This window comes from Aspergillus aculeatinus, assembly GCF_003184765.1.
Source record: "Aspergillus aculeatinus CBS 121060 unplaced genomic scaffold BO66scaffold_27, whole genome shotgun sequence".
Lineage (NCBI taxonomy): Eukaryota > Fungi > Ascomycota > Eurotiomycetes > Eurotiales > Aspergillaceae > Aspergillus > Aspergillus aculeatinus.
In genome coordinates, this window is record NW_020291496.1 from 444,750 (window position 1) to 470,390 (window position 25,641).

The 25,641-nt window shown below is 52.3% G+C and overlaps 10 protein-coding genes across 10 annotated transcripts; 4 read left to right on the forward strand and 6 right to left on the reverse strand.

Annotated features, from left to right (window-relative positions):
- Window positions 1-119: 119 nt before the first annotated feature.
- On the reverse strand, window positions 120-693 carry BO66DRAFT_392361 (uncharacterized protein). Its single transcript, XM_025647479.1, has one exon. The coding sequence runs from the start codon at window positions 550-552 to the stop codon at window positions 373-375; it is 180 nt and encodes a 59-aa protein (XP_025503511.1). The 5' UTR covers window positions 553-693; the 3' UTR covers window positions 120-372.
- Window positions 694-2,412: 1,719 nt separating this feature from the next.
- BO66DRAFT_392363 (uncharacterized protein) lies at window positions 2,413-3,157 on the reverse strand. The gene is made up of 2 exons (XM_025647480.1): window positions 2,515-3,157; window positions 2,413-2,450 (listed from the first exon to the last, which is right to left on the reverse strand). The coding sequence occupies exon 1, from the start codon at window positions 3,018-3,020 to the stop codon at window positions 2,826-2,828; it is 195 nt and encodes a 64-aa protein (XP_025503512.1). The 5' UTR covers window positions 3,021-3,157; the 3' UTR covers window positions 2,413-2,450; window positions 2,515-2,825.
- A 644-nt stretch (window positions 3,158-3,801) lies between these two features.
- BO66DRAFT_324080 (MHYT domain signaling protein) lies at window positions 3,802-6,313 on the forward strand (the record flags this gene model as incomplete). Its single annotated transcript, XM_025643828.1, has 4 exons — window positions 3,802-3,953; window positions 4,018-4,582; window positions 4,634-4,819; window positions 4,883-6,313. 4 exons carry the CDS (start codon window positions 3,802-3,804, stop codon window positions 6,311-6,313), a joined length of 2,334 nt encoding a protein of 777 aa, XP_025503513.1.
- Window positions 6,314-9,157: 2,844 nt separating this feature from the next.
- On the reverse strand, window positions 9,158-10,994 carry BO66DRAFT_324060 (uncharacterized protein; the record flags this gene model as incomplete). The annotated part of the gene is made up of 3 exons (XM_025643826.1): window positions 9,158-10,008; window positions 10,071-10,615; window positions 10,687-10,994. The coding sequence occupies 3 exons, from the start codon at window positions 10,992-10,994 to the stop codon at window positions 9,158-9,160; spliced, it is 1,704 nt and encodes a 567-aa protein (XP_025503514.1).
- A 3,773-nt stretch (window positions 10,995-14,767) lies between these two features.
- Window positions 14,768-15,353, forward strand: BO66DRAFT_100488 (uncharacterized protein). Its single transcript, XM_025641742.1, has one exon. The coding sequence runs from the start codon at window positions 14,918-14,920 to the stop codon at window positions 15,212-15,214; it is 297 nt and encodes a 98-aa protein (XP_025503515.1). The 5' UTR covers window positions 14,768-14,917; the 3' UTR covers window positions 15,215-15,353.
- A 1,166-nt stretch (window positions 15,354-16,519) lies between these two features.
- Window positions 16,520-17,472, reverse strand: BO66DRAFT_100522 (TVP15 family protein). The gene is made up of 5 exons (XM_025641743.1): window positions 17,463-17,472; window positions 17,253-17,375; window positions 17,061-17,176; window positions 16,915-17,004; window positions 16,520-16,851 (listed from the first exon to the last, which is right to left on the reverse strand). Exons 2-5 carry the CDS (start codon window positions 17,270-17,272, stop codon window positions 16,679-16,681), a joined length of 399 nt encoding a protein of 132 aa, XP_025503516.1. The 5' UTR covers window positions 17,273-17,375; window positions 17,463-17,472; the 3' UTR covers window positions 16,520-16,678.
- A 458-nt stretch (window positions 17,473-17,930) lies between these two features.
- BO66DRAFT_392368 (uncharacterized protein) lies at window positions 17,931-19,502 on the reverse strand. Its single transcript, XM_025647481.1, has 2 exons — window positions 18,572-19,502; window positions 17,931-18,501 (listed from the first exon to the last, which is right to left on the reverse strand). The coding sequence occupies exons 1-2, from the start codon at window positions 19,332-19,334 to the stop codon at window positions 18,188-18,190; spliced, it is 1,077 nt and encodes a 358-aa protein (XP_025503517.1). The 5' UTR covers window positions 19,335-19,502; the 3' UTR covers window positions 17,931-18,187.
- A 283-nt stretch (window positions 19,503-19,785) lies between these two features.
- On the reverse strand, window positions 19,786-21,118 carry BO66DRAFT_420875 (FAD-dependent oxidoreductase; the record flags this gene model as incomplete). Its single annotated transcript, XM_025649909.1, has 5 exons — window positions 19,786-20,505; window positions 20,568-20,671; window positions 20,729-20,832; window positions 20,898-21,035; window positions 21,090-21,118. 5 exons carry the CDS (start codon window positions 21,116-21,118, stop codon window positions 19,786-19,788), a joined length of 1,095 nt encoding a protein of 364 aa, XP_025503518.1.
- A 1,615-nt stretch (window positions 21,119-22,733) lies between these two features.
- BO66DRAFT_100620 (OTU domain-containing protein) lies at window positions 22,734-24,637 on the forward strand. The gene is made up of 3 exons (XM_025641744.1): window positions 22,734-23,169; window positions 23,260-23,687; window positions 23,739-24,637. Exons 1-3 carry the CDS (start codon window positions 22,944-22,946, stop codon window positions 24,519-24,521), a joined length of 1,437 nt encoding a protein of 478 aa, XP_025503519.1. The 5' UTR covers window positions 22,734-22,943; the 3' UTR covers window positions 24,522-24,637.
- On the forward strand, window positions 24,638-25,093 carry BO66DRAFT_100621 (uncharacterized protein). The gene has a single exon (XM_025641745.1). The coding sequence runs from the start codon at window positions 24,753-24,755 to the stop codon at window positions 25,005-25,007; it is 255 nt and encodes an 84-aa protein (XP_025503520.1). The 5' UTR covers window positions 24,638-24,752; the 3' UTR covers window positions 25,008-25,093.
- The last annotated feature ends 548 nt before the right edge of the window (window positions 25,094-25,641 follow it).

The following is a 25,641-nucleotide window of genomic DNA, read 5'->3' on the forward strand; positions in this document are numbered from 1 at the left end:
AAGGGGTTGAGGGGTGAGAGGTGTTGTTTGCGCAGTTGTGTCTGGAGTATCTGTGTGTGTGTGTGTGTGTGTGTGTGTGTGTGTATGTAGGTAGGCGAAGTGTGTGTAGATACCTATAGACCGAGAAAATCGCCGTGGCTCTTCCTTTATGGTTCTATAAGTTCAGGGAACGGTGGTCGGAAGATTGGAGACGTATACGGACGGCGATCGTTTTTCCCTTGGTTTAAAAAAATGAGGGGTACGGGTTTTCGTATTCTCGTACTCAACTCGAGTCACTCGGGTCGTTCGAGCTGAGTTGTTGTGTCAGTGTGATGAGGTCGACCGACCGACTCTTCTTGTCATGTTGGGGCGACCTGAAAAAAAGCGGGGAAATCAGCTGGCTGGTTGTCTTTGACCACTTCGCTTGGAGCCGCAGCGATTCTCCTCCAGGGGGTTTCGATCCCGGGAATCGGATCTCTGAAACCGATGGACGAGTACGTATATGTACATGCGGTATAAAAGCTCTTGCGGCGCGGCGCGGGGCTGGTGTATGCCGCGGTTGGTGTATGGCATGATCTGATCTGCCGAACTACTCAGTAGTGGTGGTGGGTCGCGGCTCGCCAGGAAGATGTATGCGAAATTGATTCAATTGAACGATATGGAATGGAGATGGATGGGGCCCGGTGGGTGCGCGGTGGTTTCAGGTTCAGTTCGCATTTCCGTGTTTGTGGGGAGAGGTTCAGCTGGGTTGTGCTGTGTTGTACGTTTTTATGCTGGCTGAGATGGTGGTGGTGGTGGTTTGTTTGTTTGTTTAGTGACTTACTGGGGAAGGAAGGTACTTTGTGTACCCGTGACTAGACCAGCTGGGTTGCAACTCGGTGAAGAAAGACTAAACTGTGATTTCAATTTCGAGGCACTGCTTGTTGATCCGCACCCGCGATTTGCTAGCAACTCCTCGTGTCTATTTGTCATGGTTGAGGAATGCTCGAATTTGAGATGCTCTCATACTTGGCAAGTGAATCGGGCTTGGATAGTCCATGGCAAATCATGAGCTGCAAAGCTGGGGACGACCCTTCCACAGCGCAAGACTGATCTAGATCAAGGGACGAGTCATGATTCCCCAGACCACACGCCTCGAACGCAGCTTCTCCCGTGCAGATAGCAATCCCGAGCCTCGAGTGCCGAACATGTCTACGAGTCAAGCAAGGCATTGGCGAGTGTACTCCCCACATGAACGAGTGTCTTCCCGAGTCGAGGTCGAATACTTCATATCGAAATCAGTCGTGATCAGTGATCCTGCACAGCTTCCAGCAGCCACACCCACGAGTCGACGATAACTCTATCCCTACAAACTCAGATTCATACTTCCACCAAGCCAAAGTCTATCTCTTGTTCACACCTTCATTATTGAGGCCCCTTCTCACTCCAAACTTCAGACTCCAGGTAACTTTGGGTGGCGTTCAGTACCTGACTTGAAGACGCTAAGCCTCTTCCAGTCTGCCACGAGGCACGAGTACTTTATCAATCTCGGGGCGTCATGGTCACCATGATCTGTCTTGGCCCGGCCATGGGATCCTGCCTGGGATTGGAGGAACCAACAATCTACATTGTGACAAACGTTTTGCCGAATTTCCCACGATTCCGCCACCTGAGATTTGGAAGGGGGATCGTGGTTCCGGTCACATGGTGGTCGTTGCGTCTAGAACCAAGCCACTAGGGGCTAAAAGAGAGTTTGGATTCGTCTCAAAGCCTCTTCGATTCGAATGGGAAGCCAGGGAAAAGCAAGGCAGCGGATTTGGATGCTAGGCCCAAAAGTGCCTGGGAACCACCGGAGGACACCCCAAGAAGGAATTCAGACCAAACTGCTGGCAGGGGCGCGATGAAGTTCAGTTACCTTGGTTGTGGTTATCGCCCACGGTGAGATTCTCCGATCTAGAGCCGTCCCAGTGCGTGGCACTAGAAAAAAAACCTTGCGTGGGCACTGAGTGGGTGTTTCGATTGATAAGCTGGGCTTCGGTTGCAACGTGTGTGAACGAGCACGTTTCAGAGTCACATAGCGTCGAAACGAGTCAGTGCAGCGAGTCGAACGTGACAGCAAAGCTTGACTCTTATCGCTTATGCTGGCTGATGGTATCCTTGAACAAGCGGATTAAATGAGGAAGGAGTCGTTGAACTCCTCGTGCTGGCAGTGCATCGCTTAAACTCCCAAGACTCAATCTCAGTCGGCGGCGGGTTGGCCCGCTAGCCAGATCGGGACTAACATCAGGATCCGTACTCGATCGGAGGCACTGGCCGCTAAGCCCACTTGGGATCTAGTTCAGCTAAGTTGCAATCTTTTGCAATCTTTTTCAATCTTTTCCTCTGCTCCACTTCACAATTTTTGCTTCACTGGGTTAGTTCAGTGGAATAATGGAATTTGTCTCACCTGTGCCCGGCACTGCCAGCACGCGCATGATCTCCCACGCTCCGGAGTGAGTGGATTTACCTCGGTGTCAGTTCCTGCGGATGCGTGCACGACGCACTAATCATCACCAGGGTCCTGGACCTTCTCCCATGTGGTGATTTCCCCGAGGTCTGGTCTCGCTTGTCATCTCACCCAAATCCTCCTGCCTCTTAGACCAACTAGTCTAGTCCTCGCCGGCGTCATTGGTAGCAATGGAGATATGCCCCAATCCGTTTGGTCACTTTTTCCGGCTGTGATCCTTGGAACGTGCTGTCTCTTACCTCTCGGAGACGGATTTCACTAGCCTCCAGCTATCAGGCCTGGCTGACGACAACCAAGGCCTTGGTTTATTGCTGACATCCTTCGGTCTGAATCCCTTCTTCCTGCAAATTAGCAAAGGGAGCTACAAACCAGCTTGTGAATTAAGAACCAAGATCCTGGCTGCACTTGACTCGCGTCGACCTTGCTTTCCTATCTGCTCCCGGTAATGTGGGTAATAGAGCAAAATGTCCCTCGGAGAAGAGCGACAGCGCAATCTATTCACTGAGCGACCAAAGTTCTCTAGCCCATATCTCCGAGAATTGGCCAGATCATTCATCCTGATACGCCAGCGGCTAGCACATGGACCCAGTTTTGTTAATTAACGTTCAGCTGCTGTGGCTGACTGGGTTGGCAAATGTGTAATCACAGGCCGTGGTTGTTTGACAGGGCTGGATCGTGACTCGCCAACATCAGTGCCCACTCTCCATCGTTCCTGATCACAGGATTTCCGAAACCGATTTACTGCTGCAATCGGACCCAGTCTTGGCTCTGAAAAACATTCCCGATGGCCTCTAATCGTGCTCTTCTCCCCAGCAGACATTGCTCTTGCTTGTCTTGAATGGCCACCAGAAAAGCGGGACCTGGCCCTCGTCCTGCTCCGCAGACGCAAATTGAACGTCCATAATCAAGACTCGTAGAAGAGGGGAAATGAATCCATGGCGTTCCGCCGTCGCTAGCCCTCGTCCACTCGCCATGTCCTCGTCTAGCCCTGGCTGAATTCTAATATATTATTTGCCCTTAATTGCAACATGCCCCGAGATCCTGGTTCCTGGAGGAGTTCGGCCAGACCCGCGAATTGAGTGCGCGGTACAGATATCAGCTCGATCCTTCTGATTATATCACCAAAGATACCCCCTGCGAGCAGTCTGGCTTTCCCCATCTCGGGCCTATTCCTCACTCTCTCTTCAATCCTCTCCCCAATGCGCCACCGGATCGCCGCTCGCTTGTAATATTTAGGCCTTGACGTCCTCGATGCAGTAACCCAACCTCTATCATTCTCTCGTGGTTCTGGACCTTCCTGGCGACTTTTGCTCTCGCCAGAGCCCTTTGCTGAGGGGATGTGGCTCATGGACAGGACTCTCCAGGAGTCAATCCCTGTGTCCTACCTCGGGGGCTATATCTTTCTTTCATATGTCGTGAGCATGATGGGATGTACGACTACCCTGGAGCTGCTTCACCGGCGGACTTCCAGGGCTGGTCTGTACAATTGGTAAGTGAATTGTCCGACGTCACACTCCTCCATGGTTGTTAAACCCCTCTGACCACTCCATTAGGTATCTCCTTCTGACCTCCTCACTCGTTATGGGAGGCATTGGCATCTGGTGTATGCACTTCATTGGGAATCGTGCTATTGTTCTCGGAGACGGGAGCGCCCGCATTCAAATCGTCTACAGCATGACCTTTACCGGCGTCTCCTTCGTTCTTCCAGTTGTCGTTTTACTCGTTGCGTTCTACTCGATCGGAGCCAGCGAGGAAACTAGTTTTATTCGCATAACATTGGGTGGTGTTCTTGCCGGTGGCGCGGTCTGCGCCATGCATTATATCGGTCAACTGGGCATCAGCAACTACAGATGCTCGTATCAGATCGCGAATGTCGTTGGGGCAGCCATCATCGCCGTATTTGCTAGCACGACGGCATTGACAGTCTTTTTCCGGTGGAGGGCGACCTGGACGGACAGCTGGTGGAGACGAGGCATTTGTGGCTGTTTCCTAGCCTGTGCTGTCTCGGGCATGCATTGGACTGCGGCCGTCGGCACCTCTTACTGGGAACACGATGACAGTATTCATCACAGCAGCCAGCTTTCCAGGAGCCAAACTGTTATCATCTGTGCTGTCCTGGTAGGTTGTCTTGGATTATGGTTTGGGGTTTTTCATGCTAATGGATTGTAGGCGTGCGCTGCCTGCGGAATTTTGACAGTATGTGCCGTAGCGGCCGGCGGCAGTCGGAGACGGCTGCATACGCAAGCACGGCAGTTGGTGCTCAGCGGCGTCTTCTTCGACTCTGAAGGACGCCTCATGGTGACGCCCCACGCGATGCTTCCTAGTCGCAAGATTGTCGACCGTTACCTCGGCAAGGTATGTTATGCTACTCAGCAAACTGTGATTGGCTGATTCTGATCCCTTGTGGGACTTATCTAGACTTTTAACGATGATGATCTGACACGATCTCATTCGGCTTTCCTTTGGGCGTTCCGAGCCAGCCGAAACTGGAACATTGTCAAGGACGTCGTTCCTTTCATGAGAGCACGGCTGGAGACGGATGATTACTTCACCAAGGGAGATGGGCTAGACGAGGAGAACGAGCTCCAGACCGACTTCGACGAGCTCTTCAAGCGCCATTTCTGCGTGGCTGCGCAGGACCTTGCTGACGAGTTGCGACAGCCACTCCCGAACCTTGGCATGCTGTACGACGATGTTCTGACAACAAGCGCCCCCGGCTCCTGCTTCGGGCGAGCAATGGGTTACGCTAGACTTGGTGGAAGCAAAGGTCAGATGATGTTCACAGTCCGTCACTTGAATAAGCAAGAATCGAACCGCATGGCCGCTGCCGGTTACCGTTTCACCACGATCGAGAACGTCACCTCTGCGCTGTCCAGTCGTATGCATATTCCCGCCCCGACACTCGGCGTCCACCTCCGAGACATGCGCGACTATGCAACCTCTGGCCACAGTTATCTGCCCGGTGTCCATTTGGTCTCTTTCGTCATGCGGCCCACCATCTACGACCACTTTGAGGTGCTAACCGCTAAGGGAACCGGCAATCCCCTACCTTCGACGACGTTGCCGATCAAGAAACTCCAATTCCAACATCTCGATCTGCTCTCGCACATGGAAGGATGGACTATATCGACCTGCATGACCTGGCTCCGATCAGCCGCGGCCCAAGCTAACACAGATGCGGATGAGTTCCGGGAACAACTGATCCACGCGATGACGACCCTCTCGACCACACTCCCTCCGGATATCAACATGGTTGCCCGTTTCTCGGCTCGACCCTTGATTGCGCCCTGCCGTACGCCAAACAACACGGATGCCACCCACTGCACCCTCTTATCGTTCTGTGTCGTAGGCAACCTGGACACACAAGTCTCGAATCCGAACTACATCTTCGCGCCGCTGCGCCTTTTCCGCGTCCAGCAGCAGCTGAACGAGGCGCCTGGCGGCGGCGAAGGGTTTGCGAAGGAACTCGGCAAGGAGATGTACTACTCTGACACGCGCACCAGCTCGGCGACTGACTCCGAGCTCACCTCGCCCTCGGTCAAATCCACCTCCGTCTTCAAGTTCTGGCCGCGCAAGCAGCCGATCACGGTGGTGCAGGAGCAGCCGTCGCCGGGCAGCTGGGCGGATATCTCCCCGCTGGGCGATATCATGGTCCGGAAAGAGGTGAAGGTCGACGTGGCGAAGCTGTCGGAGCAGATGCTGAATTCGCCGCGCCATGCGTCCCGCACGACGGTGGTTGCCGGCGACATGGCGTACAGCACGTATGTGGACGAGCTGTACAACCTGTGTTATTCGTCGGGGATCCGTCTGCGGCCGGATACCGATCTTCAGGTGGTGATGACTGGTTGAGTTGTGGATGATTCTTTCTTGTTTACGATCAATATTCGAAGGGTCAGAAGACACATGTTGACGACCACACCAACGAGTTTTGCCTGTGCAGGGCGAGCACGATCAGCTTGAGCGCAGCAGGAAAGACCCCTCCCTGCCTTCCAGTTTGCGATCTGCTCTGGAAGAAAGATCTGGGCGACTGACACTCGAGACACGCTCCCTAATTAGCCAGACATATTGGGATTCTGTCAAAGCGCACGCCATGATATAATCCGAGCTCATAGACTTCGGCGTCTGCCACTTTTATGAGACACAAGTGTTTCTCACTACATACATCGATGATGGTGCTCGATGGCGCTGCCAATATACCCGATCCACTCTTTCTCCCTCCATTACTGGAGACACGCTCCTTGACTCCATGTCAAACATGGTTTGCGGGCTAGCCCGACAGTTGTTGCAATCCGCCCCCAGAAAAGGGGGAACTAGAATCTCACATAGATATCATTAAGATATCAACTTTTGTATAGTACTGTACATCGTGATCAATAAGAAAAATCATCTGATCAAGACTACACTTGTGGAATACCTCGTCTCTTCATTTCTCACTATACTTCAAATAGACTCTCACAGGCCAGTCATACGCCTCGAATGATGGATGAGACAGACAATGCGCAAAATACTCAATCCCCCTTCCAACCCCAACCCTAGCCTTTTTAACCCATTCTCTCCCTACTCCAGGCATTCATCCATATACCTCGACACCGTCCCTTCTGTGGAAAACCAAAGTCAACCCGAAACGGAAATGCCGAAGATTGAAACTCGACCTACCCTTGCCCCCCCCTCGGCACCTTCGACCACAAAGCTCTAGACTGCAATGTCACCCGGGGTCTATGCTGCATATTTAAGAGGATCACACGAGGACTGTTCTGAAAAGAAAGAACGAAAGAAAGCTCATCACAACTTTCTCATCCCTCAACTCAACCAAAGCATCTTGCTATGAACTGACTTCGAACTGGGGATATGTTCTCTGCGGAGTTATCCCTCTCTCTCGATGGTGAAAGCAGCGCGAGAGTGGAGTATGATGCTAGTACTGCACTTGCTGCCTTTGACAATGATGATCGTCTTTCGGAATGGTACTCATGTTAGCGGTACACAGTAAGCGACTGCCAGCGTACTTGGACTTGGGAACGGAGCTATTGCGTCTGCCTTATGAGAGAATGATCTAGTCGTAGTGTATGGACCTTGCCAAGGAAAGCCATCCACCGTGCCTCGCCTCCACACGAATCGATCAAAGTCCTCGACTCAAAAGCGAATCTAGAAGTTCAACCCCTGTCCCAGGGTTAATATGCTTGTTGTCCTGACTATACCTTACTCTGGTCCCACGGAATTAGGATTAGTAAATCAGCGACCTTTCCTACTGTACTGTACCTCAAGATGACAGGTCCCCGGATGCCAAACGGATACACGAAAATAAGTGACTAGCTAGTAGAAATATCCTTCCCATCACACCACGAACCCAAGCAAGCTTTACTTTGTTTCTTCTCCCGATGCATCCCCGGGTGACATCTAAGCAGTATCATCCTGTCGTTCCAGGTATAAACTGCGAGGAGAACACGCAAAGCAAATCCTAGGCAATAGAACTAGATCCTATCACTCCCGCTAGACTACTACCCCAGGCTGACTGTAGGGCTTTGGACTTCGAATATTCTACGCGCCCCCTCTCCTCCCTCCTTTGTACCCGCTATACCGTATATCAGCATTGACAGGTAACGTCGCAGTGTTTTTAGAGAGGTAGGTAGGTAGATAGGTAGGTAGGTAGGCAGGGTATACCAGGCCAGTACTTTAGTCGGGCTAGCGTGAATGCACTGCACTGGGTGCATCTCATTTGTCTTGTTTGTGTCTTTGCGCCCTTGGGATCTGATATGCTGGGCCAAGACACAGTACAGTGCAGTGCAGTACAGTACTGCACCCTGCAAACATCCCAACGATGACATTAAGAAAACGGGAGGAAGAAGAGGTCGGATTTCCCCTTAACTTAGGTCGTACCTACCTACTAGTGGGGCTAGCATGGCTCAGATGGGATAGCTGTGGGAATCACGCGCAACTACAGAGAACGTAATCGTCCCCCTGGTAGGTACAGAACGTAAGGAGCAAGAAGCCACGGCGTCTGCGCCGAGATCCGGCTAAAGATACATCACGCCCATGCTGACACCACAGCATAACCATGGATCCTGGGTGGGCGAGTGCGTACAGTGACTGACTAGCACTTCAGAGATAAGGACCGCCCCCGCTCAGACACCGAACACTCTCGAGACCCGGAACAGCTAGGAAGCCCATGGGGCATGGTAAGGTACTGACTGGGACCGAAGCAACAAGCCTTCCTTCTCTGAAGACACTGCTCCTAAGTATTAGTCAACTGAATTACAGAAAGAACCCACTAGAGCAGGTCATATAGAATCGAAGAGAAACAATCGGAAGATGGAAACATCTCTTCCAATGACTCGAGTTGAGTGATAGAATTCCTAACAACTACATTGGTTCCAGCAAAAATATCGCTATTTCCCGCCGACGCTTCAAACAAATTAAAACCCTCCCTCACGAAACCCCACAGACAGAGGAAAAAAAAAACTTTTTCTTTTCCAGTTCCGACACAAGAGGGTAAAAAACAAAACAAAACAAAAACAGTCCAGTACGGAACCGTAAACGAACAAGCTTGTGGTATCTTCGTCAGAAAAGCCCGGCGCCAAGTTGAGTTGTATGATTGGTAATAAAAAAAGGACAAGGCGAAACAAAAGATAAGATGGATTGATTGGAGGACGAACCCCGAAACCAAGGCAAGACTAATTGATTGATAAGATTATCATCTCATTGCCCCAGTTCCGCTAGTTCTCGCTCCTTGGCGCGTAACATCTCCCGCATTTCTTCCGCTTCTCGCTGCAGTTTCAGCCGCCTCTCCTCACGGAGACCGTCCAGCTCGGAGACGCTAGGCAAGGGTTGCGAAGGGGGAGGAGGGGCCAGAGTAGGAGGGGGATGAGGTTGGTGGTGATGGAGGTGCTGCTGGCGGCCCATCGCAGCAAGGGATGGATCCAACCGTGTTTCGTCGTGATGGTGGTTGTTGGGGTTGAGAAGAGATGAGATAGAGCTTAGGCGTGCGGGAGGGGAGGGGTTCATCGAGGACATGATCGGAGGCAGCTGATTAGATCCATTCTCCAAAGTGGTCGGAATGGAGATCGCTTCTGCAGATGAGGCGGTCTCGGCGAGCGTGCGTTTCTTGGGATTGCTGGGATTAGGCGACAGGGATCGTCGGCCGAAATGCGACACCGGAGAGTGGCTGGGGGCGCTGATGCGTTCTGGCTCCAGCAATCTAGGGGGTGGGGGATGATGCGGCAAGGAGACCGCGCCGGAGCCGAAGCCCGTGAAATCGACTGGCGGCGGCGCAAAGCCATACTGCCTTGGGGCGACCGGTGAAATTCGCTCCGCAGGCATGCTGGCATAGTGCTCCATCGGCTCAGAACTGTAATATCGGTGATGATCGTCGTGAGCGTAAGCCAAAGCGGCAGGGGAGGCCTCAGGCGATGCGGAAGAGCCGTTCGATGAGTGTGTTGCGGCGGTCGGCGAGTGTTCCCGCAAGGCGGGCACGACGCGCTTTCGTCGTTTAATGATCGTCTTCTTCATTGTGGTGGGGCGATAACAACCGTGCAACTTGAAATACAGTCCTGCAAACAAAACCGGTTAACATTCGAATTACACATCTTTCGAGATAAGGAAAGTATCATACCACATGCGTTACAGATTGGATGGCCATTCTCATCGCGCCGCCAAAGCGGGGTTACCGTGGTTCCACAGTTCTGACACGACACCAGCATGTTTCCCTCACCCGTCGTCGTGGTCTTTCCAGGAGTGTCCAAAGGCTCCTGTAGCGGGGGAGGCTTCTCGCTCTCGACAGTTGGCGCCCGATTCCAGGCATGTACGGGGACGGTGCCTCTCGCCGTTGATTTGTAAACCCGATTATTATAGGCTGGGCACCCATCACACCCCTCCGCACCGCCTGTGCCATTACAGCTACCCCCACCAGGGCACGACCCTTTGGACCCGTGACAGCCGCCCTCGGTATGTGGTGCATGCGTCTCATGTTGGGGAGGGATTGGCAATTGCTGTTGTTGCGGCTGAGGAGGTTGACCAGGCTCAGCGCTCGTCTGTACGCGGTTCCGCTTGGTTGGTCGAGCAACATTCCGAGCCTTCAGGTAGAGCCCACACGCATTGCAAATCATCGCCCCAGTCGGTGATCGTCGCCATAATGGGGTACTCTTGGTTCCGCAATTACTGGGGAGAGGCCGCCAGCGTTAGTAAAACACATGAATAATCGCGCAACAAGGATTTGAAGCTGCACCTACCTGCAGGAATGACCAAATACAGCGGCATCCTTCTGTGACTTCGGCGACTGTTTCTCCAACGGCAGATGACTGGGAGGCACCTCTGAGAGGGACTTGACGGAAGGGAGGGAGCGTTCTGGGTCGTAGGAGGTTTGAGGAACGGTTCCTTCCGGTCTCCTCGATGCGTCGTCGTCACGAGTACGATCGGCAAGATGTTCACGACCAGCCTGGGCAGATGAAACCAACTGTTGCGCTGCGTCCAGGTCCTCGGCTGACGGATGCCGCGTAACCATGTCGGGAGTTCGAGGAAGCGAACGCACCGACTCCATTTGCGAGATTGACGCTAACATGATCGGTATATGGTGAAGCTATTCCCTCGCGCCTCCGGTCTCCCAACAACACGCACCTGAGATCGTATCAAGAGGCCGCGGTCAGTCACTTGAGGAGGATCGGTATCGAGATGTAGAGCAAGGGCTTGTCGTAACGTATGTCGCACCACAGTCGGGGAGAAAAACGTATTGTACCACCAGGCCAAAAGTCGGTCAAGATGACAGTGCAGAAGAAAAAGAAAAGAAAGGTCAGAAAAGGCCGGCCGGCTGGAAATGTCAGCCAGCTGGGGACTGGAGCCGGGAAAGTCGAAGGAGACGAAGATCCTTGATAACAGGAGCAAGAATGCTGCAAGAGAAGAAAGGGCGAACGATCAGACGTCGAAGCACGACAGGATCAGCAAGCAGTGAACAGATGGAGATCCTGAGAGCAACAGATGGGCCACGAAAAGTCCTACGGTTGGTCTTATCCGAGGACGACGGAAGTAGTCAGAGTGGCGATGTAGCCGTGGCGTCGGATGATGTGTGGCTCGAGGCGTATATTCTGGAAGGGAACAACGGGTAAGAAGGAGTCACGAGGTTTGATGTTGAAAGAGTGAAGTTTGAAACCCAGGTGTAGAGGGGGGGATGAAAGAGACGATTAGGCAGATGGGAATGGAGAAGGCTGAAGGACAGGGTCCAAGACGATGGGAGGGATAGATCGATCGTTTAGGGGATAACGCGGAGGGCAGAGGGAAAGATCGGCAGGTGAAGGGCGACCAATACAAGGCGATGGAATGTCGGATCAGATATGATGGAGGGAGGGAGAGGAGGGAGACTAGAGAGGCAGGGAAGAGTAGAGTCAAAGGAAGGGGGGGGGGAAGAGTGAGGGTAGGAAAGAGTTCCAAGGGAAAGGGGAAGAAGAATCAGGGGAGATATGATTTGATCCGAGGGGCCAGATTGATAAACAGAAGAAGTGAAAGAGAAGGGGAAAGAAAAAGTGGGTATAAGATGGAAGACAGTTGAAGTTGTTTGGGGCTGATGGCTTGATGGCGGATGGCTGATGATGCTGATGATGATGATGATGCTAACTAATGATGATGACCGGAGACTGATAACCCCCGGCAGAGCGAGAGAGCGAGGGAGGGAGAGGGGCCAGACTGCTCGGGGAAACGATTACCATGTTACTTACCAGGATGGAAATTTTCCTTTTTGTTCTGCTTCTGACTCTTTTTCTTCGGTTCTTTTTTTTTTGGCCTTCTTCTTTTTCTTTGTTTTGGAAGTAAGGTATTTTGTTCCGAAATGCTGTGTAATTTGCTTTGCTCGTTTGGGGATATCGGAACGCGGTGGTGTGAAGAGCTGGCTGGCTGTCACTCACACCCAGCAGAGTGGTCTTATCACAACTAGTCGCCGCCCTTTCGTTATCGATCTCCCAGGGGGATCTACGACCGGGGGGTGGGAGTTCCCTTTCTGTACTAGAGTGTGTCGAACGATAAAAGTCCAGTCCTGTTCTTCTGGGAAAGTAGCTTTTGCTTTTGGGAGAACACCCTGCAGAGACGAAAGGACAGTGGGTAAACCCGACAGGATGGAAAAAGAATCAGATGGTCAGCACCACCGTGGCATTTGGACTGATCAGAAAATGTGGGTGACTTTTTTGGTTTGTGCATGGATTGGCAATAGGGAAGTTTGCTCCCTTCTGACCTTTTTTTTTTTTTACCCTGATGGCCGTTTTGTTTTCCATTCCGGCCAATTCATCTCGCAAGCTTGTCCCCAGATCGAATCATTCGGCTCCACCTAGCCAAACACGGCTTAGTGCGCTGGGCCGGCGGGGCTGCTGCCTTCCTCTTCGGTCGCTAGCGCCGAGATTGTGGAATAAGCCTTATTCCACGAGTGGCGATTGGCCTTCGCCGCATTTCCTCCTCAAGTCAGCCAGATTCTTCGCGCCCTCATTGGCTCTGCCGGAGATTCCATTTCGGTCTTCCGAGCTTCTACCTATCATGCTGGTCGTCGCGCTATTCTACTCACTCGGCAGTGGGTGAGTTTTTTCATTTTGAGCCTAGACCGAAAACGAAACTTATGTATCAAACCAATGGGGAAACCAGAAATAAACCAAAGGAACAGAGAAAAACGCAGAAAATGAGACGGACAAATACGTAGTTCACTCGTCTGCCGCTTAGACATCCGGACTAGTGAGAACTAGGTTGGCTGCATAAGAGTCCGGACTAGCAACACTCCCGACGTTTCTCCTTAAAAACCCACCGGAATTGTCGTTATCTCACCCGAGGCGACGGGGCTGAACCGATGAATGGTTGGATGATTGGATCTATCCTTTAGTCGTCAGTCTACAGGTAGACTAGACCAAGCTACGTACGGACCTTTTGGATGGCCTCTAGACTGACATATTCCGATTTGCCCGGACGAAGAGATAATCAATCCCGTTCCAGCCCAGGCGGGTTGCGATCATTGATGTTTACTGGTATTATTATTCAGATTAATCAGTCCAGGGAAACACCATGCCTCCTACTCTGATAATCTTGCTTTTGTTTTTCCTGGATTCCTTTCCCAGCCGATCGGGATTGTGATAGGTACCTGCTATGAAATCAACATTTGCTCATCATGCCTAGTACTCCGTATACATAGATGCTTCAAGCGTCGATAGTAGGTGCCAGGTCTAGCTTCCCGCCTGTTTCAATCTACTCCGTATTCCGTACTATCTTCCGAATTAGGTACATCTGCACCTGCTGATCTAGGCAACTGATTATCTTGTCCACGGTCCACGGTCAGATAACTACGTAGATAGCTTCTACCGGTAGACGGACTCGTCCGAGATCAGACACCAAAAGAAGAAAAATCCTTAGATCTATTCCAATCCAGACTGATTGACATTTCTATTGTCTGTTAGTCGATCCGCCAGGTCATGGCGTGATTGGAGCCTTTTTGTCAGAAAATGAAACAGAACCGAGGGGGGGAAGGGGGGGAGGGTTGGGGAAAAAGCAACCCGCACATTCTGTATAACCTGGCGTGATTGATATCATGATGCGATATGATATGATCTGATCTCTGATGATCTGATACGGTTACAATACCAAAACAGATCATTACCCTGGTTCGTTCGGTCCCTTTTTTTTTGGCTTTACGGAACTCCCTCGCGAAACAATCACCTGCCAGGCAGGCAGCATTAACGCTACCTAAAATTAGGTTACGGTGTACGTAGTTTACTACTAGGTAGTAGTTAGTGATTCCCAACTTGTATATTATTAATCTAGACTCTCTCGGCTTTTAGTTCTTCGCTCTCGGACCATAATTGCCGACCTCGCCCATTTTCGAGCAGGGGTTGCAGGCTTGCAGCTGGATGTACTCCGTAGTATGTACTGTAAGTCTGCAACCACTGGAGAAGGGGGCAAAGGGAGAGCGACAGAGAGCGTGGCAGCAGGGAAAAGTTGCCACCCAGCAGCCAGCGTGCGTGCCAAAAATACGAACGTACGTTCTGTACTATGCTCACTCAGCCTTCCACCTTCCTTCCCCTCTTCCCTCCCTTTTCGCCTTGCCTCGGTTCCCGGGGATAAGAACGGACTTTTGGCCCCCTAAAATAATATCCCGAGTTTCATGGGGTTCGGACATGGAAGTAAACTACGGAGCGATGAACCAGACAGACAGTCGGAAGATCCGGCCAAGCTTGGGTCATATCATTACTGACCACCAGCTATCTGGTCATTCGGCGACAATGGATCGCTGTCCGCTTAGACTACTTCACATCGGCTGTCAGCCATCGCCCAATATCTGCCTTGGCTATGTGGGGGAGGCGTAACGATCACAGCCTTTCGAAAGCGATAGGCTGGGGGAGGGGTTAGCTGGGAGTGGTTAATTAACTCGCCTGCCTGTACCCTAAATCTCGATCCATGTCAGGGTAAAGAGAGGAACAGTCAAAATTACGTAGGCGCCCAGCCATGTGGTGCTGCCTCAGCAGGGTGTCCTGTCTGCAGGGCTGGTTACAAAAACGCAAGGCGAATTTGAATCTGGGACGAAGGCAGCAGCATGGCAATCAATCAAGGTTTCTCCGTCAGCGATATCCGATCCAGTACTTCAGCTCAATGCGACGATACATGTCCATACGAGTACAGATAGTACTTCGGTGGTCTGGACGGTACTGGACTTATTTGTTTGAGAACTTGTCGAGAGTTTTGATGGGCGTTGGATTGTTTTCTACTAAGTCAGTCAGGGTAAAAGGCGGAGTGATCGGTTGAAATCGAGCCATCAATCACCATGCAGCCAGTGCCCGATCATTCCCGGTTCTAGGCAAAAAAGATAGGTCGAGCCCATCAAGGCAGCAGGGTAGCAACAGGGTAGATCATGGGCTGTTTCGCCGCAGTATTTTGCAAACGCAGGACGTGTTACGGTTGATGTGTAACAATGTTCGGATACGTGGTCTGTGAAAGGGGCCGTGAGATTGATTATCACAATCGATCTGCCAGACCGACTTTCTGCCTCCGTATGTAAGATGATTAGCTCAGCTAATCTCCGGACAAAAGTACCCTTGCCAATGGACAACTCATTGTGATCGGCATGGTATTCTAGAACACTGAGTGCGAGGCCTATTGGCCAAAGAAAGGGATTCGGTATAGGTTAGTAATGCACACCTATGAGCATGCCTTTTATGCGCTCCTGTTGACATGAGTCATATCCACGACTTCTGGGGCATGTCCAGCTTACTCGAAAAGCACATGGCCTATGACGGACCTGGTTTGCTGCGGACAATACTCTTACAGTACCTTCCAAGCTAGCTTCATCGCCCCCGGCGACAAAGTCCGGAGTATGAGCAACAAGTTCGGCGGAGTCCGGATACCCGGATACCAAATCCAATGAGTACTTCTATCGAAAGATTTTGACTGCATCAGACGATCCGGCCTACCATGGCTGGCTACAGCAAACATCCGGGGTAGGCGCAATAACCCCTCATCTCGAGAGGCGGAAAATCAGCTCAAATGGTGTCTCGGATCTGCCGGGGTCCTTGTCCGAATAGGACTCCTGAGTCTTCCTAGGGAGAGATGCCATCATCACATGAGGGGACCTGGAACCAAGAAAGCAAACAATCCATGATAGTTATAGCCGGTTATAGTGCCAGCGCTCAGACCTCGACCAAGAACCGTCTAAAGAGCTGGTTCATTTACATAAGCTGCAAGGCTGATGGTATTGACAGCCATAATGAGGAACCGAATGAAAAAGAAAAAGAAAGAAAAAGTCCTCTCCATGCTGGTATAAATCACCGAACCCCAAACCTAAAAAAGATACCCAGGTACAGTACAGTACACACATATCTGACACCCACTGAGGGCTGGGAAGAAAATACCATATATCTAGAGTTATCGGCACAGTGTGGCTTTGGTCCATAAGACCGCTGCGCTCACTGAGCCTGTTCCACCCACCCCCAACTTCCGCAACCGTTCGCATACCCATATTCAATTCGTCGCAACTCATTCGATCATCAAGCATTCAAATAAGAGGGATAAAGATAGATTTATCACTTTACCGCCGGCCGTACACGGTCATACTCCGAACAGGCTGGACTGACATAGCCCCGACGCTTGCCCGTTCGTGGTGACAAGGGCAGCGGCTGCAGATTTGAGTAGCACCAACCTTTGTCCGAGCACGTGTGCAGAGATCACACGAGGCCACATCGCCCGACTGTTCCTGCAACGCGCGCACCATGCTTAGACCTGCTCAGCGCCCCAACCCTGGTCGGTCTCGCGCATGTTGGACGGAGGCTCGATGGAGGGAATGAACTCCAGGGCAATGTATCCCAGACCGATGAAGCCGACGATGGAGCCCGCAATATAGCGCAGGACGTTGTCGTGCAACATGATCGACCCGACGAAGATGTAGACTGATTCCCGATGTTAGCGCAAACACATACAAAGATTCTATCTCCAACGCAGCGCAAACTTACAGCCACCACGTCCCAGGAAGGAGAAAAGGAAAGACGCGTAGCGGTAGACGTAGTCGGGGACGTTCGGCAGGAATTCCAATCCACCAACAACTGGGCATCGCGGTTAGTCTCGCCCTATTGCATGGTGGTGATAGTATGAAACTTACGAAGACCAAAGATAATCACATAGACGCCGACAATGATGGAGCTCATGGACGCAGGGAAGAACTGGGAAATACCACCCAGGACCATGAGCACACCGACGACGATGTTGACGATTCGGCTGGGTGTAAGAGTCTCGTTAGCTGCTGTGCTTGCGATGATGACGATGATGGAGTCTGGAAACGGGTCCGACGTACAAGATGTTGGAGAGATCCATTTTCGCGATTAGGTCGACGCAACTGCGTATATACTCGATGGTGGTGAAGCTTTCGTTCTAGTGGCAGAAGCAGCCGAGTAGGATCGGGAAGAGGGAAGAGTGTCTATCAAGCAATCACGTTAGTTGGAATTCAACGCTTAGGTGAACCTGGCAGCGGCGGAGACGAGCTGTTGTCGCCTATCAGTCATACCTGAGTGGCTAGATGAAAGATAGTCGACTCAGTGAGCTTGACTCCAACCCGCAGCCAGCAATATCAAGGGAAACTCAGACTCACCTTTGGAGCTAAGAGTCCTGAGCAGGCAGCAGGAAGGAAATGAAGGAGACGGAGAGTGCGGAAGGGAGATCGGAGAGATGGTTGAGGCTTAAGCTCTTTCGAGTTGTCGCGCTGTCGCAAGCTGCGGGTCCGCCAAGGCCAACCTTACCCATGACTCAGCAATCGCCGGATCTGATCGCATCCACGCGAGATTGCAACCAGGCTATGTTTGGTTGTCAGAAATCAGCTACCAGCTATTTTCATATGTGAATAGTGGCTCATGTTGGCAAGAATATCATTTCTTTAATGAGGCTTGCATGCACATCTGCTTGTCACTACTCAATGCCTAAAAGACTCCCACTATCATGGGTTCAAGACAGTCGGGCGTCGCTACAGCCGTCGACGTCATACCTCACGCTAGGTTGCCATGATATCCGCTTTGTGAGATGATAGGGCGTTTTCAGATCCCATGCGACAAATATCTGATAACTGAATAATGGCCGCACGCGCTGTACAACGCTGAAGTCACAGTATCTGTGATACATGACAGACCCGGGTTTCTAATACACCTGCAAAACTCAAAGCATGTCAAGCCATACACCTCGCCCAGTGGACGTGTGCACAAATCGTGCAAGCACAGCACAGTACAGTACAGTAGATCTTTACGACGCCATGAGATCACCCTGCTTCCTCTCAAGCCTGACAGCAGACAGTCCGTTAGCCAGCCGGCTCATACTCACACAGTCGCGCCCCAGCTCCGCATAGATCGCCTCCAAGTCCGTGCCCAGTCCGACCTTATCAGCTGTCTCCAGACTGCGCCCGTCCAGGAACGGGGCCATCGAGGGCCAGACGCTCTGGACATTGTTGAGGAAGAGATCCGCCCCTAGATCCCCGAGACCCTTGATCTCCTTGATGAGCTGCCGGGTCTTCTTCCGGTCATTGTTCGCTTTCTTCAGTAGGTTGTTGAGATCACCCTCTAATGTGCCTTTAGCTTAGCTCAGGCCAAAATCATCACCCAGATGCGACTCGAGGAGCGCAAAACATACCATACTTATCATTGATCAACTCCACCATTTTCCCCAAATTCGTCGCCCCTTGCTCTCGATACCGATTGTAGCCACCATCCTTCAGGGCCATCGCCCGCTCCTCCCAACTACTTTCGCTCAGCTTGCGGATATCATGGAACCCAACCTCAATGAGATGGTTGACTGCGCGCTGCGAAAGGTCATGGGAGATCGGACGCGACTTGAGCATCGCATCGATGACCATCGCGAGTAGCGTCTCTGGTGAGCCATGCAGGGTTCCTTCCGCAATTGTTGTCCCGAAGAGCGGGAGACGCCCGTAGTCTTGGACCGCTTTTTGCAGCTTCGGCTTGCTGATCGTTGTAGGGCTTTGTGGTTCTTCGGGAGTGGGCTCTTCTGATCTATCCTCTTCTTGATCAATATCCTTCTCCTCTTCCCCCTCCTCCTCTTCTTCTTCTTCTTGTTCATCACCTCCATCATCCTGCTCCAAAGCACCATCCTCATCCTCCTCATCATCAATACTCTCAACCTGCCCATCATACCCCTCATCCTCCTCTTCCGCCACATCCTGAATTACCTGCTCCTCAGCATCATCCCCTGTCCCCGCATCTTTCTTGACAAACTTGCTAGGCGGCTGGTCACGCTCCCGCTCGGCTTCAGCGCTAGCCTGTCCAGTACCCAACTCATCACCGAGATCCCTCTGATCGAGTTTGCGCTTCGGGGGGATGGTGGGCGTGCCGTCCTCGGTTTCGGGATAGTCCTCCACCTGCGGGGATTTGTACTTCATTTCGGCGGTCTAAACCCTAGATATTCAGTGAGCGGAAACAATAGAAAGAGAATCTCGTTTAATTAGAAGTAGAGAGGAACGTGCGTGATAGCGCAACAATGCTAAGTGGACAAATTGTTTTGGTCCAAAGCATTCGTCTTTACTGACTGTGAGTCTGGGGAAACCGGGACTGATTATTGTGCTCGTATGATTTCTCCGCGGACGATGATGGCGTCATCATGAAATAAGAACTTCCCCCGGTTCAACCCCACCTCCGCCCCGGGCCTATTCGCTCTCAGATGTTGTTCCGGGGCAAAAGCGGAAGCTTGGCACTTTCGTGAATACGATCTATGGTCTTTCACTACGAGATCCATTGATTTTGAAGAATAGACAGATGCTTCAATGTTGGATCTACGTGCAAATATGCAAGTATATACACAGAAAGCCCATCGCAAGCACTCGCACAAGTGAGCTAAAGCTTGGCGCGGCCGGACAAGGAGCTCTGCACCAAGCGGACGGCCTCCTCCGCGCAGCCGAACGAGGCCTGGTACCCGAACCCGCCATGACCGTAGTTGTGGACGACGGCGACGCCGTCGATGCGGTCGGCGGCGACGCGGGGCCCGCCCTCGCGGAGGGGCCGCAGGCCGACGCCGTGGCGGACGACGTCAAGGCCCTCGATGCCCTGGCCGTCGCGCACCAGGGCGGGGCACAGCGCGACGGCGCGCTTCATAATGCGCACGGCCAGGTTGGGGTCCGGCAGGGGGTCCCACTGGTGCTTCTGGTAGGAGCCGCCGATGACGGTGCCGCCGCCCGCGGCGCGCGTCATCACGTAGACGACCTCGTCCTCGCCGTCGTCGGAGCCCGAGATCGACACCATCTGGCCCGGGTCGTTGCGCACCACGACGATCTGCCCGCGCGCCGGGTAGAGCTTGGCATCCTGGACGCCGCCGAGCGTGCGGGACGCGAGCCCCGTGCAGTTCACGACCACGTCGGGCTTGTGGCCCGTGTGGTGGTGGGGAGTGTTAGCGGCGTCGCTGATGTGCTTGAGGACGCCGCGCTTGAAGACCACCCCGTTGCGCCGGCATTGGCCCACTAGCCAGGGGAGGTAGATTGCCGTGTTGATGCAGACGGAGGTGAATTGGGAGGCGTTGTCGATGCCCGGGGCTAGCTGGTCGGCGGGGATCTCTTGGAACTGGCCCGGGTTCGTTAGCCTGGTTGTCTGGCGGGGATCGGGGCGGGTTCAAGGGTACACACGTCCGGCACAACATCCTTATACCAGGGGTTCTTTTGCACCAGCTCGGAGAACCAGTCCCCGGTTGCGGATCCTTGGTCTTTGGTGCGGTTGTAGACGATTGTTTCTGCAGGCGAGTTAACTCTAATGGCAGGATGGGGAGGGGGATAAGTGATGTTCATACCTTGGAAATGAAGTCCTGCCTCGGGATGCTTCTCGGTCAGCTCCTTCAATGCTGGCCAAGTGTTGCGCTCCCATCTCTCATGGTCACTTCCACGCTTGCCCACACTGCCAATTGTTCAGTCAGTACGCTGGACTCCATTGTCATCATTATTCTTTGCGAAGGAACGTACGGGAGATAATTGGCCCCAGCCCACGGGGAGGCATATTCTATATCATAGTCGCCAGGCATGTGCTTCGCGAGAACGGTGATACTATTCGAGGGGTCCTTCGAAAGAAGATACGCAGTGGTCAATCCAGACACACCGGCTCTGAGACCAGAGGTCAGTATGAGCTCCGCAGACAACAGGCGGGGTCAAGCATACCCCAGAACCACGATCTTGTTTGTCGCCATTGAAACTGCTACTGTTGGGGGGGGGGGGTGAGTCTATCGAGTCAATAGAAGGCGTATCCCCAGGGAGGATTACGAGAGTAGGCTGGTAAATAGGTGATTATTTAAGTTAGTTGCTGTGAGTCAGTCAACTAAGGAATGATAACGAACGCTTCCCCTGCACAAACAGAGCTTATCGCATGCGGGCAATTGGGATGCGGTCCGGATTGATAAGAGAGAGCCACCCCCGCTCAGCCGGGGACTAACTAGGTAGAGTAAGACTGCCGTAGACTGGGGGGGCTTCCCGCCAAGCCGGAATGCGACAACCCCGTCCTCAGGCATCAAGACTGGATAGGATAGGATAAGATGTCTCGATGGGATCTTTCAGGCGGCACGCACCCAATCGCGTTGACGTCATATCTCAAGAAAGATTGCAGAACGCGAGCACAGTCTTTCTCCTGCCAATCATCTTAAGATAGGATGTGACTACTCGATCAAAAGGCTAAAAGCACAGGCAGGGTCCATTCAAAATGGCCCCGTGCTCCACTAGATCAATCGGCAGCACTACCATTGGAGTCCGATCACGGACCGAGTGGACAGCCGTCTTCGCCGAAAAGCAATGAAGTCAATCTGGTCAGCGAAGCAGCGTGACACCTACTGCCATCGATCTGGCAACCATACGCCCAGGAACGGAGCCATTGACTCGCTGACAGCTCACGTCCATGTTGTGCAGTTATGTCCGTGTTCTGCAGCCTTGCTTCTCCAGACATCCAAGTCCTTGCCAATGGACCGTCCGACAGGTCACTTCATGCACCAACAACGCAGAAGGATCCAATAGCGGAGTCGCGTCGGGGGGGCGATCGCGGTTTAACCGTTTTATGTGAATTGGGCGGTGTGTTTTGAGTGCTTGACTGCCTAAGTGCTTTCTCCAAGATTTCCATCCTAGATCAAGGGCAGTCAGTGCACTCTCAATTCATCACGCTTATTCGGTTGTGGGATCGGATTCGAGGATGAATGAAGCGCGCCATCCATGGACGAACGTGGTAAGTTACAGTAAGGAACGCGTCCTCATTTGATGGACTCGGAGAGTGTTGTGGGGAGGGGACTGTGTGTAAGGATTGATTACCGATCTGCAGAGCCCGTTACCGATAGGGTCTTTCAGGCCTCTGGGCATTGAAAGTGGGCAGACAGTCTGAATGAGGTGGCTTCCCCTCATTGAAGAGAGGTGAATATGTTCTCAACCGGAAGCTTGGAACAATAGCATGGCTCTGACCGATTCAATGTTGGGCTGGAGTGACCGCTCCCCGCGGATGCGCAAAAAGACTCGATTGAAGGAGAGGTAAGTTAGGTACTATAGGTCGGTAACCACCTAGTAATAGCTCTGTATACCTTTCGTCATCGACTGCTACCGCCCCGGTGAATGACCCAATCATGAGCTGATTATTAGCTCACCGCCTCTGATCCCGGAGCGTAATAAAAAAAAACCCTTGGTAAGAGGGATGTACGTACAAGCATAACAGACGCCTCCTCCGCAGTTCGCCGTCCGAAAAGAAAAGTCTCGCGTGTACTCCCGTAGATCGTGTGTTGCTTTTCTTCCTCCCGCCTTTTCTTCCTTCCCATTTACCACTCTCTACTTTATTCCTTGCCTGAATAACACTTTCTTCCCTTCCCCCTCCCCTCCCCCTCTCCCTCTCATTTATATTCATAGTGACTATTTTTTCTCCTCTCTCTCCCCCTCCCCACATTCTTCATCTCTTATTTTCTCTCTCTCTGCTCGACGAACCTCTCCGTATCTTGTTGTTCGTTCCACAAATGAGTGCATCTCGTCGAGCAGACACTATAACCAACTATGGCGGACGTTCCGAACGGTGGCAGAATTGTGCCCATAGTCGCGGCCCCCCGTCAGCATTATTCCAGTACTCCCGCCGTTGAGACGGTGGGCAATCAACCTCAACCCCAACCAAAGCCCTCCAAATCGTCTAGAAGTACGCGCCAAAAGGCCGCCGAGGCCGAATGCTTGGAGATTCCGTGTCTCAACGAGCTAGGGCTCTATGCGCTCCCGACCGAGGGCGACGGTACGTTGCTCTTTGCCCGCCATTGGCCAGCTAGCTTGTCCCTTGGCGCTCCTACTCTAGTGTGCCCTGTTTTCTGACCGTCAATTGTAGGCAATTGCCTGTACTATGCCCTTTCCGATCAATTGTACGGCGACTTCCTCCACGCTGACCAAATCCGTGTTCGTCTCGCGGATCACATCTTGGCCAACAAGGATTACTTCATGAGCTTCATAGCTGCGGCTGGCGGAGAACGCAGGGCACCACGCCGCGCAGCAGCCAAAGCAGCCAGGCAAACCTATTGCTCCTCGTCATCAGCCAGTCCCGCGCCCCTCTCGGCCCGGGATAAGGAGCGTAGCTTCGACACTAGAGTGGCTGAATCGCGAAAGAAAGGCGTCTGGGGTGGCGCTGAAGAGATCCAGGCATTCTGCCAATCTTTCAAGAGGGATGTGGACGTCTACACGATGTATGGAATCCAGAACTTCCGTGATGTTCACGCGCCCGTCGATGAACACCGAGAGAAAGTGCACATCGCATTTCACGTAAGTAACACAAACACTATGGCGTAGGTGACGTTCTAACCCTCCGCGTAGGATTTTCATCATTATTCGTCGGTCCGACATACGAGCGGGCCGCATACTGGACCACCTTCTATAGCACCCATTGACAAGGAGCGTCAAGAGGAAGCTTCTTCCGCTAGCTCGACTGTCGTGGACGTGGCCACCCCGTGGAAAATCTCGGCCATCCAGGAGGGTCTCGGGGGCAAATACGACCGCGAGACCATTGTAGGCATGCTGCAACAGTGCCGTGGTAACATCGACCGGGCTTTTATCAACCTGATCGGTGAAGACGCCAACTGTAGCGAAGCAGATGCGCCCACCTCGAAGGCTATCATGAAGTCGCGCCTGCAACCGTCCTCGCGATCTTCATCTCCATTCAGTACGGGCAGCAAACGCTCCGCGGATGAAAGCGAAGCTGAAGAGAACCCCCGGCCGGCCGTTCGGCGCACGCGGGTTCGGGAGAATAAACGACGCATTCTTCCCGATGTGACCGTCGGAATTGCCTTCAGAGATGATCAGAACGATCTTGTTTCTCTGCGACTGCGGGTTAGTCCTGACACAGTTGCACCCAAGAAGCAGTCCACCGGCAGCACGACCCCCGAGCAAACCGAAACTAATTCCTTCTCGGAGCCAGCCAGCGACGGCACCGATGCTTCGAAGAAGGACCCCAAGCTCAAGATTAAGTTCCGAACGGCAGCTTCCGCTCCTACAGAAGCCGCTAGTCGACAGCCGACTGAACCTAGTGAAGAGCCCAAGGCCACGCTGCGACGAAGCATACGACTGTCAAAAAGTCGCAACCCCCCCAGGGCCGGTTAAGATCAACCACACGCACCTCACACCATTTGCCAAACCCTATTCAAAATTAGCAGAGTGTCACCACTCACGCATACGAAGCTAACGACCACCATTTACTTTCTCGATACATGGCACCATTTTCTGGCTATTGCATTATCAAGCGCGTTGGGTGTTTGGGGCCTTTTAGAGCGTTGGGCCCTTGCTTACTTTTTCTTCTTCACCATACCCTCCTGCATACCTGCATATTTGCATATGAGTGCTTCATGCATGTTACTAGCGACGCGACTAGACCTTGTTCATGGTTCTATCATTCACCACCACCACCATCATCCTCCTCCTCCTCCCCATCTTCTTTATACCTCACATCAGACAAGATCTTCGGAAGAAGTCCGACTTTTTGAACTCTTTATGATACCACTATACTTCAATGATTCGATACATTACCTCCGCCAGACGGACACATGCACAAATCTCTGCTGCCTCACCACGCAGTGTGACCCGAAATGAACATAATATCTCCGCCTTGGTCTTCATCGGGTGTTTTCAGGGTGCCCTGATCGGGCATTTCTCTGTACTTGATATCCCCAAACTAGCATAAAGATGACGAAACTTGCATACACTAGTGGGAAGACTAAAGGATCGTTGCATGATGCATGATAGATGAAATCTGAAGAATCGCTTACTTTCCGGCTTGCATGGCCTTAGCTTGCTCGGCAGCTTTGCTTGGTACTCTCCAAGAGCACTGGTTTACGTAGGACCCAAACAAAAACATAGACAAACACACAAGCATTCTCAGCCGAGAAAAACAACCCCATCAAACAAACCCCTGATCCCTGGAGCGGGTAAATCCTGCGCACGGACCGTAGCCGGGGAAGAAATACTCACTGTACCCAGAAATATTTGATGCACATCCACAACATATCCTATTGATAGGCAGTGCAGTGCTTCACTGTACGTATCTGTTTCACTCTCATCGACAGAGGGGCAAATCGCCCGCAACCTGCAGTGTACATACACTTATTATGGTTATGCCACAGTATTGAGTAGTGCAGTGCACCCTGGAGTCATTCCACCACTCCACCCAATCATCGAGCTCGGCGGCATACATTGAATATAGGAAGGAACCGCGAAATGAAACCAA